General features: G+C 35.9%; 1 protein-coding gene across 1 annotated transcript; it reads left to right on the top strand.

Annotated features, from left to right (window-relative positions):
- Window positions 1–1,307: 1,307 nt before the first annotated feature.
- Window positions 1,308–5,223, top strand: LOC121220330 (uncharacterized). The gene is made up of 2 exons (XM_041100012.1): window positions 1,308–4,256; window positions 4,699–5,223. Exons 1-2 carry the CDS (start codon window positions 1,308–1,310, stop codon window positions 5,221–5,223), a joined length of 3,474 nt encoding a protein of 1,157 aa, XP_040955946.1.
- The last annotated feature ends 12,292 nt before the right edge of the window (window positions 5,224–17,515 follow it).

Here is a 17,515-nt window from a genome sequence, read left to right as displayed (position 1 = left end):
AAAAAACCCTAAAGTCTGCCGGTTGGCACGTATGTTTTTCTGTCTGCCACCTGGCACGTTTTCTTTGGTATTTTCTTTGGTTTTCTCTTTATTTGGTTGACTCTAATTTTGATTCTCCCAGTCCTGTTGGCTGTTGTTTTTGATTACTTTACACATGGAAGATGATCTGGCAAATCTAAGGTTAGTGGATGAGGAGGAAGATGCGATCCAAGAAGATGCAGCATCAGTGGAAAGTATTTCCCAATTTTTCCTTGTGGGGCGCTGTTTGACAGATAGTGTTGTTCATTTTCCCTCTCTACGGAATACAATGGCTGATATCTGGCACCCTATTGGAGGAATCTGCATTACAGATCTAGGAGAAAAACGGTACCTATTTCAATTTTTTAATGAAGTTGACATTACTAGGGTGATTGTTGGCACACCTTGGTTTTTCAATAATCATTTGCTTATATTGAAAAGAATAAAGTACGGGGACAACCCGGCGATGGTGGATTTAAACTCCACGGAATTTTGGGTACAAGTTCATGATTTGCCTCTGGGATTGTTGTCTGAATAGTTGGCGAAACAGTTAGGGAATTTTTGTGGGGGATTTATTGGGTATGACTCTACTACACTAGTTTCGGGTTCTAAGAAGTATATGCGTGTTCGGGTCTGTTTGGATGTGGCTGCTCCGCTGAAAAGGAAGAAGAAAAATCAATTTGGGACGACTATGACTGCTTATGCTCGCTTTAAGCATGAAAAACTAAGTCTATTCTGTTTTATATGTGGAAAATTAGGACATGGGGAGAGTTTCTGCTCTATTAGACTAAGAATTGAACCTTCGAAGATTGTTTTTGGTTGGGATTTATCGTTGCGTGCAGTGGTGGGTCGAAGGAATTTGGAGGTGAGTAGATGGTTACGTGAAGCTGATGGTTCACTATATCTTGTTGATAAACTACAGAAGGTTTCTGGTGAGCAATAAAATTGGAGTAAGCGGGGTGAAGAGGATTTCGCTATCAATGGATTTGGGAAGGGGCCTATGGATATGGTGTTGGAGGAGGAAAATGATGTTGTAGCATTGGTGGAAGGAAAGAAGCGACAGAGGGTAATGGAAATTCCAGCTGATTCTTTGGGATCAAAGGAAGGGTCAAGGTCTATGTACTTATCGGCTAGCTCTGGTGATCAGAGCAGCCGGGATCAATGAAAATCTTAAGTTGGAATGTTCGTGGTTTGGGGAGACCACGAACAGTAAAGAGCTCAGAAATAAGTTGAGGGCCATTAATCCCCGAATTTTGTTTCTTATGGAGACAAAATTAAGTTCTAGGAAGATGGAGTTAGTCAGACAGAAGTGTGGCTTTGCGAATGGAATTGATATTGGATCTATCGGCTCTAAAGGTGGTTTATCTCTGGGCTGGAATGGTAATGCATTGATCACGCTTAGGAGCTTTTCCTCTTTTCATATTAATGTTGAGGTTAATGATACTGAATGTGGTAATTGTTGGAGATTAACAGGGTTTTATGGGAATCCGGATGAACGGAGTAGAGCTGATTCATGGAATCTACTTCGACAATTGAGCAATGAGCAAGAAATTCCTTGGGTTGTTTTGGGGGATTTCAATGAAATCACCAAGTTATTTGAAAAGAAAGGGGGCCGTCTTAGATCAGAACGTCAAATGAAGGACTTTCGTACAACTTTAGAAGATTGTGGTCTCAATGACTTGGGTTTTATTGGAAGGTGGTTCACTTGGGAAAGAGGTAGATTTGCTGCTACGAACATTCGTGAATGTCTGGATAGGGGAGTTGCTACGTTGGGTTGGGTAATTATTTTCCCTTATTACCAACTTGAACATTTGTGTCATTCCTTTTCAGACCATTGCCCCATTCTTCTTGACACCATAAGAGCGAGGTGGGAAGTCCGGAGGAGAAGTAACGAAGCTAAGCCCTTTCGATTTGAAGCTAAGTGGTGCTTGGATAGTTCTTTTGAAGGAAGGGTTCGAAGATGGTGGGAGGATATTTTTAGTTGTGTTCCGAATAAGTTGGAGAGAATTGGCCTCCAAATGCAAAAGTGGAGTAAGTTAAAGGATAGAGAAGAGAAGAAGACTCGTGTAGATCTAGAAGCAAAACTGAACAGTCTTTATCAACGGGAAGTTTCTAACGAGACCCTTGACGAAATTATGGAGGTTCACCTAGGGATTAATTTGGAAGCGGACAAAGAAGAAATATATTGGGAGCAAAGAGCCCGTGTTAACTGGTTGAAGAATGGTGACCGAAATACCAAGTATTTCCATTCGGTTGCGGTACAACGCCATCTTCGTGGTAGAATTTCTGCATTAGAAGACGAGAATGGTAGACGAGTTTATTCTACTTCAGAGTTTATCAAGATAGCTTCAGATTATTTTGGTAAGCTGTTTTCTGCATCAGAAATGGGATCGGACGAGCATCTTTTTGGTCTAGTAGAGAAGCGAGTTACTGATAGCATGAATGCTAGATTGTTACAACAATTCACTGAGACGGATGTTGCTAATGCTGTTAAGTCAATGACTCCGTTGAAAGCCCCTGGGGTTGATGGGTTTCCAGTTATCTTCTTTCAGCGATACTGGCACATTATTGGTAAGGAGATTTCAACGTATTGTTTATCTATTTTGCATGGTCAGACTGAGATTGGTGATATTAATAAAACGCGTATTGTATTGATTCCCAAAGTGGATAAGCCTAAGAATATGTCTCAATTTAGGCCTATAAGCCTTTGTACTATTATCTACAAAATTGTGGCAAAGGTTTTGGTGGATTGGATGAGCGATACTTTGGGGAGCTGTATCAATGAAGCTCAAGGAGCTTTCATTCCTAGAAGACTTATATCGGATAACGTGTTGATCGCGTATGAAATCCTCCATTCACTCAAAATGAAGAGAAGAGGTAAGAAGGGGAATTTTGCACTTAAGCTTGATATGAGTAAAGCCTACGATCGTGTTGAACGGGATTTTCTGGCTGGAATGATGAAGCATTTATGCTTTCATGTTGATTGGAATGTGCTTATTATGAGGTGTGTTTGTTCTGTCTCTTACTCAGTTAGTCTCAATGGAGTAAACAGTGACTGGTTTTTTCCTTCAAGAGGGCTACGACAGGGTGACCCTCTTAGTCGATACCTTTTTCTGATTTGTGCCGAGGGATTTTCCACGCTTTTACAGGAAGCAAAACGAGCGGGTCGGATGATAGGTGCGTCTGTTGGTAGGGAGCGATTGACCCTCAATCATCTGTTTTTTGCAGATGACTGCATCCTATTTGGAGATGCCTCGTATAGTGGGGCAAGAGTGGTTCGGGATATAATAAAGGAGTATGAAGTGGTTTCAGGACAGCGAGTGAATCTTGATAAGTCTCTTATTTATTTTGGGGCAAATGTAAATTCCGAGGTAAGGATGGATATTGTTAGCCAGTTAGGAGTTCGGGAGGCTGAGAATCCGGAGAAGTATTTGGGATTGCCTATGATGGTAGGCCGGAAGAAAAGGTGGGCTTTTGCTAGTTTTGAGGATCGACTCAGAAAACGTGTGGAAGGTTGGAGGTTATGCTATTTGTCTATGGGAGGGAAAGAGGTGTTCATTAAATCGGTTCTTCAGGCTGCCCCAATTTACGCTATGCAATGCTTCTTATTGCCCAAATTGTTGTGCCGTAAGCTTGAAGGAATTATGAACAGATTTTGGTGGACAAATAATAAGTCATCGAAAGGTATACATTGGAGCAGTTGGGAGATGCTTTGCAAACCGAAGTGTTTTGGGGGGTTAGGTTTTAAAAATTTGTTCTTGTTTAATAAAGCCCTATTAGCTAAACAGGTTTGGCGTATTTTTGATCAACCTCATTGTTTGTTAGCCAGAGTTTTTAGAGCCCGGTATTTCCCGTCTTCTGATAGTTTTTCAGCGAAAACTGGATCTTACACCTCGTTTACCTGGAGAAGTCTCTGTAATGTTCGTGAGGTAGTCAGGGAAGGGATGTTGTGGCGGGTTGGAAAGGGTGATTGCATCAATATCTGGAATGATCCCTGGTTACCTGGAAGAGAGAATAATCGAATTTCAGTGCAGATGATCAGGCCTAATTGGACTACTGTCAATCAGCTAATCAACAATGTTACTAATACCTGGGATAGGGAGCTGGTTTATGACCTGGTGGATGAGAGTACAGCGGATCGTATCTTCACTATCCCCGTCTCTGAATGCGGTCAGGAGGATCGGTTCGTTTGGAAGCATGAGGGTTCCGAGGAATACTCTGTTAAGAGTGGATATCGGGTTCTTAATTCTGACTAGTTACGTGATCCTAAGTACAAATCCTTGTGGTGAGGAATACAAAGTATTTTACACTGCATTATGGTCTTTAAACATTCCAGGGAAAATTAAAATACACATTTGGAGGTTGGTGAATAATTTGGTGCCTCATTTTTGTAACTTGGCGAGGAGGTCCTTGTGTGCAGTAGCTTTGTGCCCGCTGTGTAAGGAAGAGCCGAAGAATTTTGATCACTTGTTGTGGTCATGTCGTATTTTGCAGAAGGTGTGGGTGTCGCTATCTGTGCAAATTCCTCTTTTTGATGATTCAGTGGGACACTCGCTCTGTTTTGTCAAAATGTTTTCTGTAGCTGAGGAACATCAAAAACAATTAATTGTGGTTTCTATATGGAGTCTTTGGTTCTATAGAAACAAACTTATCCATGAAGGGGTTATTTTTTTGCTGTAGGAGGCTTTGGGGTTTATTCGGGGATATGTGCACAACAATCGGATTTATTCGATATCTCTCTGTTCCTATCCTAGATCTCTGTCTAAGGAGATATGGAGACCACCAGATCTGGGTGTTACTAAGTTAAACTTCGATGCGTCTTATCTAAATACGGAAATGCTTGCTGTTACAGCTGTCCTAGCCAGAAATTCACAGGGTGAGATTATAGGGGCAGAAACTTATCTTTTTTCTGATGTTGTGGATGCGATTGTGGAAGGTGATTCGCTGACAGTTATCAATAATGTTCAAAGGAAGGAGAAGGACAAATCGGTGCTCAGACCGATTACACATCATATATACATGTTGGGTATGGCTTTTGAGGAGGTTTCTTACCTTGCAGTGCCTCGATCGATTAATGAAGCGGCTCATTTACTGGCTCTGGAGGGTCGTAGACGAAAGTTCTTTGGAGATTGGCTCACCGGTGTGCCAGATTCTTTCCGTGTTGCGGCTTTACAAGATCGCTTGGCTTGGGACCAACGGAACTGAGTTTCTGTTGTTGTGCTTTGAAAATGGAAGTGGATCCTTTGTGGGGCTTGTTCTCTTGTTCTTTCTTATTCCAGATGCTGATGATGAGGAGAACTATGGTTGATATTGAGGGTAGTTCAGTGGTTTCTTGGCTTAAGTTTTGGCTTCTGATGGGTTGGTTCGATAGTTTCTAGGCATTTGATTGCTTGTTTCTTTGTTTCTTTATTTTGCTTTGTTTTTGTTTTTTCTCTGTTGGTGCTTGCCAACTGTCCAGTTTGTCGGTTCTGTTTTCTTTCTTTTGACGTTTCAGAAGCTGTTGTCATGAGCTATTCTTTTATATAATATCAGTCTATTTCATTCAAAAAAAATTTAATTTGACAAACAAAGAATAAAGTTGACGTGAACCTGGTTATGAGTTTGAAATTTGATTCGCGGTTTGAATGTTCCTCATCGTCTAAATAGGCATTTACTCGAAATATTGTTAATTATGAAGGAAAATAATCAATAAGGTAAATTTGGGATATAACTTACGAACTTAAACGAACTAGAAAAGAATTGATGTTATAAAACAACGCGATCCAAATTCTATAAGATTTCTTAAACTCGAAAAGTTTAGAAATCGATGAAACCTTGACCCACTATCTATATTGAGATAGGAACCAAAAGTATAGGATGATCGCCACACTTTGGAATGGGTTGAAGTGATAAGATTGACTTTGGTGAATGCCACAAGAATGGAATTCTTGATAAGTTCAGGAAGTTCTAAAAAGAACAAAGAGTTGAAACTTAAAATGTAGTTTTGATAAAAAAAATAGTCTAACCTTACAACAACGATAAAACCGAAATATATATAGAACACCTAATAGATGAATGGCTAAATTCAGCCTTAAATGATGTACATGAACTTCACATAACAATTAAGATGTATTAATGTCTTCTCTTTAGTCGAACAACCAAAATGGTATTCATTAAACCGTTTCGTGCATGCTTTGATATGAACTCGTTACGAAAATGTCCCGAGTTGTAAGTATTACCCGATCGTGAATTGAGTAAGGATAGATTCGTTTCGGTTAAAATGAAACAAAATAAGTAAATGGTTTCAAACAAAAATAGTAGCATAAATGGTTAAGCAAAATAATGGAAAATTGGCTAAGACCGAGAATGAACCAACAATAATGGATTGTTGACCCGAGTCTCAAAATGGTTCTTAGGTGATTTACGATTTTAAGGGAACAACAAAGAACCTTGACCCACTATCAATTATGATAGTAACCAAAGGTATATTGAACGCCACACCAAAGGTGATAAGTTCGGCAAACAAAGAAAAGATAGACGCCACAAGCTATGCTTGATAAGTCAGATCAGTTCCCAAGGAAACAAAGAGAATTGGATAACTCACAATACTAAAATTCAACATATATTCAACAAAAGTCCCCTTTCTAAGGCTGATTACATCTATTTATAGTGTTAGATTAGGCTAGTCGAATGGTCACAAACATTCAACTTAATGTGCCATAAAAATGGAAATAAAAAAAACTCAAGTCTTTTCTTATTCTTGAATGAAATAACTCCTTTCTTGAATTCACTTCAATTCAGCTGAATTGAATAACTTGAATTGCTTGAAAATGACTCTTGAGTTGTCCTTGACTAGCCGAGTAGACACCAACGTATTAACCAACTCCTTAACGATATTTTGAATGCTTGATTAATTCTCTTGAAAGAACAAAAACTACTGGAAGAAGAAAGGTTGTTGCCGAATTTTAAAGGCCATAAAAATGCTCTTAAAAACTCCTTAAATGATGTTATAGCCTCCTTTATAATAGCCCCTTTACTTTGTAACTGAAAATGACTTGAATAGCCACTTTATTCAATTTATAACAGCCTTGAGTTGTAACGGTTATGAGCTGAAAAGACACCTGCTATAAACACATTAAAATCAGCTTATTAGACACATGTAAACACTTATTAAACATAACACACATTATTACTTAACTTAAGTAAATGAACTAAAAACATATGCAACAATTATTCCAGCAACTAGTTAATTAAAGAAGCATAATTAAATGAACTTAACTCATGCATCAACTAGTTAATTAAAGAAGCATCTTATTAAATAAAGTTCAATAATAACTCAATTATTAAAAACTTAAGATGAGTTGAATTAATTGATCAGCAACTCATTTATTAATCTAAGATAAGTTTAATTAAAAGAAACAAATTCAACTTGCAATAAATTGCAAGTGAAGCCTATTGAACTGTTCAAAGCATGACTATCAAATTCGACTACTTTCTCTCCTCAAGCTCGTTCCACATAGCTTGCTAATGCATTTCAAAATTTCTTAGCTCGTGATCGAGTTATTGGCCCTTGTGGCAGCTCAATGGATTCGGTAGTAACTTCCTGAGCTAAGGTCACATCATGCTTAGTGACCAAATAATTTCCCCAAGAAGGACATTCAGCTTCTTTGTGGATGGTTGCATTCAATTGAGCATAGGAATGATCAATAACCATCTTCTAGAAGGCTGCCAAAGAGTCCCATTCATTCTCTCACTTAGACAATGCATTTAAGGAAGCAATGTTTTGACCGAATGGTCACTTATCATGCCCACACAAACAACCATTTTGAATGTGAACGTACTTGATGCTCTTTGCAAAATCAAACAACCTCTTGAAGCTTTTAAGATAGCCAGCCATTGGACTCTCTTAGGACATGATAACCATGCATTAGGACACATTAAATACGTTTAAGACACATAGTAAACATACAATAAAAAGACATAACATTTTAAGACATATTAAAAGGATGTTCGAATAAAACATAAAATAAAGTTATGGAAATTGTTAAACTAAATAAAAATGTACGGGTTAAGCCTTAAGAGCCCATAAATGCCTTTTTGGGTTTCTTAGCCTTAGCCCATGTTTTAGATCCAAATGACAGATTCAGTTTTAGCCCAATTAAGGGACCCAAGATCACATAAAAAATGAATAAAATAAGAATCGAAAAGATCGAACACGTAAATTTTACGTGGAAAAAATTCTCAAAAAAGGATAAGAAACCATGGGCAAAAGGAGATTTCACTACAATAAAGAAGAGTACAAAAGATGGAGAGAATTTAAACAAAACTTGAAGCCCCACAAGAAAAATCCTTCAAAACAAAGAACAAAATTATCTCAATTTAAATATTTTTGTTGTGTAAAACCTAGAGTAACTAAGACCTATTTATAGGCTGAAATTTGTAGCATATATGACTACAACAACTCTAGGTTAATTAGAATTTAAGTCAGAAACTAAAAATAGAGTTTAACTAGGAGAAGAAAAGCCAAAATATTTTTTGGTCAAAATAAGAGACATTCTCCCACAAATCTCCACATTGGCTTGTATTTGGACCAACTCCCTTCTCAAGCCCTATTACGGGCTTAACTGATTCTTCGTCGGATGCTTACCAAGTCCAAGTAATATTCAAACTTTGGAATTGGAAGGCTCTTTGTCAACATGTCTGCCGAATTGTGTTCTGTGCCAAATTTAAGAATTTGAATATCTCTTTGAATGATCACCTCTTGAACAAAATGATAATGAATGTCTATGTGCTTCGTTCTCTTATGAAGCATTTGATCTTTGGTGAGATTTATGGCACTTTGACTATCACAATATACGATAGTTACCCTTTTTTCCTTAACCAATTCACTGACTGCTTCTGTAATTGCCATGTATTATGCTTCAAAAGTCGGTAAAGCCATTGTAGCTTGAAGTGTCACTTTCCAACTAATGACACAATTTCCAAAAGAAAATAGGTAACCTATAAGAGACTTCATTCGATCTATTCCTGTATAACCAGAATCAACATATCCGACTAAACCCTTTTGAGTTCTTTAAAACTCTAAGCACATGTTAGAAGTATCTTGTAAATATCTACAAATCTACTTAATTGTATGCCAGTGTAACTTACTAGGATTTGCCATGTATCCACTAACAACACTAACAACATGTGAAATATTTGGATAAGTGTTGGGAAATGTACGCATATTGCAGTAAAAATGTATCTGTTTTCTATTTATTTGAATGATAAATAAATAAATAAATTTAATTTCACATTTCACTATTATGTCTTTTGTATTTCTGTCTTTTATATTTTGCATGCATAGCAAAATTGTGACAAGAAAATATTAGCTCATTGATTGTCTAAGTTAAAACTGAAGATAAGTTGCATTGTAATAACATTTATATTGCAAGAAAGACAACTTACTTCAGTAGATAATCTAAATAATTTCGTAATCCCGTAAAAGAATCAAAGTGAACATTTGATTCAAATACTAAGTAGGATTATTATGTCGTTTATAATTCCAATTGGGGAGATGACTAATCTTGGCTATCGAAGCAGTTGACTACACGGGTAGAGACATAAATGTATTCATTGGTAGAATGATACATTGGATTGGACCCAAGATGAATTAATTATGAATCTATTTGTGAATTAATTCACTTGTGACGTTCATGGTGTAATTTACCTAAATCATGAGTTAGCCACTGGCCATGCGTATGCAACTCATGTGCTTTGGTATAAGTGGAGACTTATACACTAAAAATAATCGAACCCATAGCTAGTATGTTGGGTACATGACTTGTGTATGGCATGGCTTTACTAGCAATAGTGGAATTCATAGCTCAATTAAAGAGTTAACGGTATTCTCTCATTGGCATTTTGTGGATTGATAAATATGGAACGTGGTCATGGGTTGCTTGTTCTCAAACGTGTAATTTATCAGAGTCATTTGTTGACAAATATCATATTAATCATTAAGAAGACACAATGGTGACAATGAGATAAAATAAGATTGTATTTAGTGAACGAATTTAACTCAAAGGAATCAATGATATCATATGACGATAACACACACATGACGAGGTCATTGGACAAAACAATTTGATAAATTGCTTTTGTAAAGAGTATACAATAAGGAGTATTCAATCATGGTACTTCTTGTGGACTGAATCCATGATTAAGTAATTGCGAATTATCAGAACGATACTTCTAGACATAATTGCATTTATTAGAGCCTAATTGCATATGTCCGATTGGTCCTTCTATTAGCCCAACAAAAGCTTGATCGAATTGCATTTGAATCAGAAGAAAATTCTACAACTTTGGAAATAATTCAATTGAGTCGATTTATTTGATGTGGAATTAAATTAATTAGTCGTGAGAATTGTTCAACTAGAGAATTTGATTAAGAATTTTCTTGAAAAATTAATTTGGAAAATTTAAGTGATTTTTGGGAAAATTAATTTTGATCAAGTAAAATTAAATTAATCAAATTAATTAAAATTAATATGATCTTTTTAAAAATTAATTTTTAAGTCAGACAATTGGCCCAATGGGTAATTGAACTTGAAAATTGGACTTGAGATCGTAAATTGGTCCCGGGAGCCCAAAACCAAGACTAAGACCCAAAAACTAGTCGAACTGGAATCGGTATGTGAAACCGGGGCGATGGTCCAACTGGTAGCTAGACCGAACCAGTCGGGTCGTCACTGACCATAACCGAACTGACAATAATCGAATCGGGTCCGGGTGCCGTAAGGGTGTCGCACCTGTATCACCGAACACGACGGTGTCAGTGGCTATGATAGCGGCATTTTGGTGGTTAGCAGTGGTTGGTTTTCGGTGGTTGAGTAGTGGAAGAGTTACACTCCTACTAGGACTCTACTAGAGAATTTGATTTTAGATTAACTATTTCAAAAATAATATTATTTTAATAGTTTAATATTAAATTAAATTAAATACTTATTTTATTATTATTTTATTAATTTAATATTAAAGTGATTATCTTGATATTAAATTAAATTAAATATTTATCTTGTAGATAAACATTCTATTATTTTAATAAGATTTAATATTAAATTTAATCTAATATTTATCTTAATGAATATTATATTAATTTAATATTAAAGTGATTAAGTTTAATCATAGTTGAACTCTCTAAACTCTCCTTATATGAAGAGAGCATTGGGTCATTATTTTAAACACATTTGAATTTAAGAGAAAGTTGTAAAGAGAAAATTCTCTGAAGAGATTATTTCAGAAAATTTCTAGAGATTTTTTTTGATTTACAACTTGACCCCAAATTTTAGAGAAATTATGAAATTACCCAACTGGTAATTTTTGTGAAAATATTATGATTCGAAGCGAGCCCACTCTCGGCAGATGTGAGCTAGAGGATAACGAAGAAGACTACTTGGTCGAAGCGCTCAACCTAGACGAATCAAAAAGGTACAATTTTAATTAATTGTTTATTACTTTAGATATCACAACCAAGATCTTGTTTTGGAAAAATTTTTAAAACTCTGTTTTCCCTAAATTTATTTTCTGCTACGTTTTCCAAACCCATTTTTTCTAACAATTGGTATCATGAGCCAAGTTGTGTTCTATCTATAATATAAACAGATGATCAAAATAAAATTCTCTTTTTCTTGAATGATTTTTTACATAGAAAGTGACATTCTTTAGATCTTATGCATGTTTTAAGTTATATATGTGAACAGATGCGATATTATATATTTGTTATATAATTGTTTTTATTGTCGAGGTTGTGGTTATTAGGAAATAGACCGTGGACTATCATCTCCATGTAGGACTATTTTTTTTAAATTCATAGAATTCTTGTGAGCCAGAAACAGACATAGGACAATATAATTTTTCCAAAACGAGTCCATGACGAGGAAAAGATTCGATAGCGGTTGAAGACCCAAGGAATGCATTATGGCCAAAAATTATGTAATTTTATTTTTTCATTTATTTTCTAGAAATAGAACCATGGAAACATTAGCTGACAATTTAATTTTAATTACCTATCTCATTATATATTTGTTTTATAATTGTTTATAATATTCATATTATGTAATGTTATAATTGTGATATATATATGAGATGATCGATCCACAATGGATCGTTCAAAAAATAAAAAGTGTGGTAATGAGAAAATACATCTGTTGTATTGTTCCATTCACTTCTTTATGTTATTCGATAACTGTGAGAAGTGTGGTAATGAGAAGGTGCATGTTTAGGATTGACTCTGGCTAGGAAATACTTGGTTTTTAAGCGATCAAATTTGACTCACCTCCCTTTCTTGGAACCCTACTTGGTGCACGATTCACATTCACTTCTTCGATTTTTCACTTAAAAGAAAAACTATGGATAATCAAAATTGTTTTTTTATGATTGATTGATTCTTGTGAATGAATGTGAATTTTATAAAATTGCCATATCATGCCATGTATATATCGGAAGCATGTCATTTAGATTAGGTAAGAATGCCACTAGGACTATTGTATAATCATTCTTGAAACTTAAGATAAAAATCCTTAAATGTTTTTAAAATATTGAGTGGGAGAAGGTCTTTGAATAAGACCTACGACCTCCATTGATGGTCCTTAAGTGATAGCATGATAAAGTTTTGAGTCGGTTCCTACCTTGGCCCTACCTCAAGGTAAACTTTGTCATGTGGATCCAGTAGATGAGACTTCCTTTTAAGGACAACTAGTCATGCATGACTTTCAGAGAGATTGTCCCAAGATGACTCACAAATGAGAGCATGTTCATGATGGGTGTTGAGTTAATGGTTACACACTCAAGATCATCTCTTATTAAATAGTTTTCCAATATTTAAGCTAGAGATGATGGCCAAATGTTAAACAGTCGTTAGTTCGTGTGGAGTCTTGAAAATTAAGATTTACGAGTTGATTGGATGTAATCCATGTTCTTGCTAGTTAATCATGGGATCTTAAGGCGACATAGTTGATGAATGTGAGAATGATCATAGCAACAAAAAAATATTTTTTCAAGGTTTGAACACAAGACACATGCATCATACTGCATTCTTCATATGTTGCTGAAATGAAAAATATTTGCTTAATACAAAGATAATAATTAGTGAATATTTTTTTTTTCAGTTCAAATATGTCTCCTACTCCTCTTATTAGCATTCTTATTGAGAACAAATTAAATGGGAATAACTATCGAGAATGGAAATAGAACTTGTTGATAGTTCTCAACTGTTAGAAACACGTATTCGTTCTTGATGAAACGTGCCCTCCTAAAGCTCAGCCCAAAGCGAGAAATTGCTGGAGAGATTCTGACTCGATTACTCGATGTTATATGTTAGCGAGCATGAGTAGTATGTTGCAAAAGAAACATAAGAATTATCATACTACCGAAGAGATCATGACAAATTTAGAAGATTTTCTCTTAGGCCAAGTCGCATCGGCTCGACAATTTGCTATTACAAATTTGATGAATTCTCAATAGAAAATCGACACTCCAATCAAATAACATATGCTTAAGCTTATGAGATTCTTTGCAGAAGCGGAGGACGATGGGGCTGAAATAGACGTAATCACTCATATTGAAATAGTATTCAAATCCTAAACTGAAAAGTTTGTTGGTTTTAGGTTCGCTTACAACTTGGGGAATAAGGCACTTACCTTGACTTAGCTTATGAAGAAATTACAATCCTATGAGTTGATGCTGAATGGTGGTAAGTCGATTCAGGAGAAACTTGAAGCAAACTTAGCTCTGGGCCACTCATCTTTTAAGGGGAAGTAGAAAGATAAGGGAAAGAAGAAACTGACTAAGTCTTTGGTTCCACCTTGTGTGGATGGGAAGAAGGCTAAGAAGTCAAAAGATCCTGAAAAGATCAAATGTTTCTTCTGCAACAAGAAAGGGCATTTCAAATCAAACTATAAGGAGTATTTGGATTACCTAGCCAAAAAGGGAAAATGTATGAAACTCTTTGTGGTTGAAGCTTGCTTAGTGGAAGAATTAATTGACAACTGGGTTATTGATTCTGGATCCACTAACATGTGTGTGTTTTGTTACAGAGGTTTAGTGAAACGAGAAGTCTGCATGACAAGAGCCTCTTGTTGTAGACTGGAGATGAGAGCTATGTTTCAGCCGAAGCAGTGGGAGAAGTTATTTTACACTTTGATAATTTTAAGAAGATTGTTTTAAAGAACGTGTTTTCTGTACCTCATTTTAAGAGGAATTTAATTTCTATAACATGTTTATTTTATGACGGTTATATCGTGACATTCAATAAATGGATTGCTATTCACAGAAATCGTTCGTTAATTTGTAATGGATAGATGAAAACAATATCTATTTTATCAAATCAAATAACTACTCGATGATTCAAACTGAAATAGTGAATAAAAAGTTTAAAACTTTCCACTCTAATGAGGGGTACCTATGACACGTAAGACTTGGTCATATTAACCAAGAAAGAATCACTAGACTCGTGAAATATGGTCCCTTAAGTATGCTTAAAGAAGTTAGTCTTCCACAATGTGAATCTTGCTTGGAAGGTAAAAGGACTAAGAGGTCTTTTAATGTGAAAGGTACAAGGGCCAACCAACCTTTACAACTTGTGCATACTGATGTATGTGGTCCCATGAGCATCAGTGCCCGAGGATGTTACGATTATTACGTGAATTTTATCGATAAATATTCGTGATATGGATATGTGTATCTAGTCCACCGCAAAAGTGAAACTTTTGTTAAATTTTGAGAGTTTCGTGCGGAAGTGGAAAAACAATTAGGTTTATCCATAAAGAATTTTCAGTCTGACCGAGGTAGGGAATACTTGTCTGATAAGTTCTTAGGATACCTCATAGAGAATGAGATTTCATCCCAGTTTACTATGCTAGGCACTCCATAGAAGAATGGCATAGTTGAGAGAAGGAATATAACCTTGTTTGACATGGTTCGTTCAATGTTAAGCTATTCAAGACTTCCTACTTCCTTCTAGGGATATACGGTACAAACGGCTTGCTATATTCTGAATGATATGCCAACCAAGTCTGCTTGTAAGACACCTTATGAACTATGGCATGGAAATAAACTCGCTCTAATACACTTTAGAATATAGGGTTGTCCCGCACACGTTCTAGATAAGAATGCAAAGAAGTTGGATGCACGGACAAAATTGTGCATATTTGTAGGTTATCCGAAAGGAAAAGGGAGGATTATTCTACAATCTGATAGATAATATGATTAAAGTTTCTACTCATGCTACTTTCCTCAAGGAAAACTACATTGATAACTTTAAGCCTCAAAGTAAAGTGGTTCTCGAGGAACTTTCAGGAGTGGTAGAACAATCACCAAGTTTAATTCTTGATAAAGTTGTAGAAAGACCTGCAAATAATCAACAGCATAGGGGAATCCATCGTAATGGGAGAGTTTCTAAGAAGCCAGACTTTTTCATCTATGATGATAGTATTTATAATACGGAAGCCAATCATAAGGATGATGATCCACTAATTTATGAGGAGGCTATGCAGGACGCTTATTCCAAGCTATAGAAATATACAATGGATGCCAAGATGGATTGTATGAAATCTAATACGGTGTGGGAACTTGAAGACTTACCGATTGGAATTAAACCCATAGGGTGTAAGTGGATCTACAAGAAGAAGAGAAATGTAGAAGGGAAACTGGAAATACACAAAGCTAGACTTGTAGGGAAAGGTTACACACAGAAAGAATGCATCAATTACGATGAGACCTTTTCTCCGATAGCCATGCTAAAGTCTATCCGCATACTCTTATCCATTGCCACTGCTCTTGATTATGAGATCTCAAAAATGGATGTCAAGACATCATTCTTAAATGGCTATCTTGATGAGACCATTTACATGGCTCAACCCACTAGCTATGTTGTCAAAGGAAATGAGCATAAAGTTTGCAGAAACTGCTAATATCCATTTATGGAGTTAAGTAGGTGTCCCGCTCATGGAATAAAAGATTTGATAAAATGATCATGACTTTTGGATTTGAACGACACACTGATGAACCTTATGTTTATAAGCAGCCCCTATTTTATGTCCTGCTCCAACAGTACAGGTGTCCTTTCCTCAAAATTATTCCATCCTTTGTACGTACAGGTTGGTTATACCAGACTAGATAGGTCACGCAGTTTTGGTTCTTATTCGGATAGCTGTCAGTTGTGGCGACGATTCTGGACGCAGTCTGAGATTAACTCTTGTAGTGACAATAATGTAATAAGATAGCAAAATTAAGGATAAAATAGGCTAAGATTCATTGAGTTATAAAATGTAAATGACTAAACTGAAAATGATAAAATATATGCTAAAGATAATTAAATGGGGAAAAATTAACGAATAAGTAGGGAGAAAACGTATGTTCTTCCTAGTACTATCACACCCCGAAACTTGAGTTTTTACTTGTTCTTAAATAAAGCAGAAACTAGCAAGGCTACCCAAAAATTCACTAAAGCAAATGATCATTCTAGCAACTTGAATCACCTAAAATCCCAATGAATGAATCACATTCAGGTGAAAGAATATTGCATCAACAATGCATAAGTATGAATGAATAAAATTGCAACTTCATCAATGCTAGCATCATGCTTCAAAACCTAAACTCTATCTACCAGACAACATTTATTGTATGATACTAAGTATATATATACTTTTTTTGGAATAAGGGATATCATTGCATTATTGTACCCTTGTTCTTGAGAAGTAACGATGGGGTGCAACAAACCCCCAGGTAGTACGTAATTGCACCGACACACAGTCATGCAGCGACAGCCTTTGGCTAGATTCATTTTTCTAACGCTTGTATTGGAGTGTTCCCTTTTTAACATTGTATACTACACCCAGTTTGGAGTGTCTCTACTTTATAACTATATATACATATATAAGTATCTGTAAAAGGTAGATTAATTAAAGATTTAAGGAATGATGGCAGTCATCCATTACTCATGCAACCTGATTCATTCATCAAAGAATTGAAGCTACAATCTTCTATCAAATTTTTCCAACTCATTCATTGATAATTCATATGCTTCAAGAATTAAAAATTGAATGGAACAAAAATTTTGACACATATTTACATTAACCACAAATAAACCTTATATGCTTCAAAGAAAAATTTTAAACTGCAACGACAATATATACTTATCAAAATAAAACCTACAGTTACATGCAATGCATGAATACTACAATTAAAGCTTAAAACAAACTAACTCAATTATCCGCAGTTGTCAATATGGCTGCATGATATTCCTTTCTCCTCCTTATTTTTTCGTTTTTTATCCTTGGAGCGCTTCCTTTTCTTTTCTTTGGGTTTTGTGCGGTCTTCAGATTGCTCATCAGTTCCTGGCTCAGCCCCGGCATCATCGGCTACTTTTTTTGTAGGAGAGGACACTTGGAGTGGTCTAGTGTAGACGACTATTGCCCATGAATTGTGTTGCTCCTCATTGGTGATCTCAGCAACTTTTGTCAGTCTCGCTCTAATT

This window comes from Gossypium hirsutum, chromosome D08, assembly GCF_007990345.1.
Source record: "Gossypium hirsutum isolate 1008001.06 chromosome D08, Gossypium_hirsutum_v2.1, whole genome shotgun sequence".
NCBI lineage: Eukaryota > Viridiplantae > Streptophyta > Magnoliopsida > Malvales > Malvaceae > Gossypium > Gossypium hirsutum.
The sequence above is the reverse complement of the archived record's forward strand: the minus strand, read 5'-3'. Positions and strand labels throughout refer to the sequence as shown.

What these genes read in the sequence shown, in the direction of transcription:
- LOC121220330 (XM_041100012.1), top strand. Translation starts at nt 1,308, where the DNA reads ATGGAGTTAGTCAGACAGAAGTGTGGCTTTGCGAATGGAATTGATATT. An exon ending in CTGTTAAGAGTGGATATCGG is followed by an intron (nt 4,257 to 4,698) that starts GTTCTTAATTCT and finishes TTTTTGCTGTAG; the next exon opens with GAGGCTTTGGGGTTTATTCG.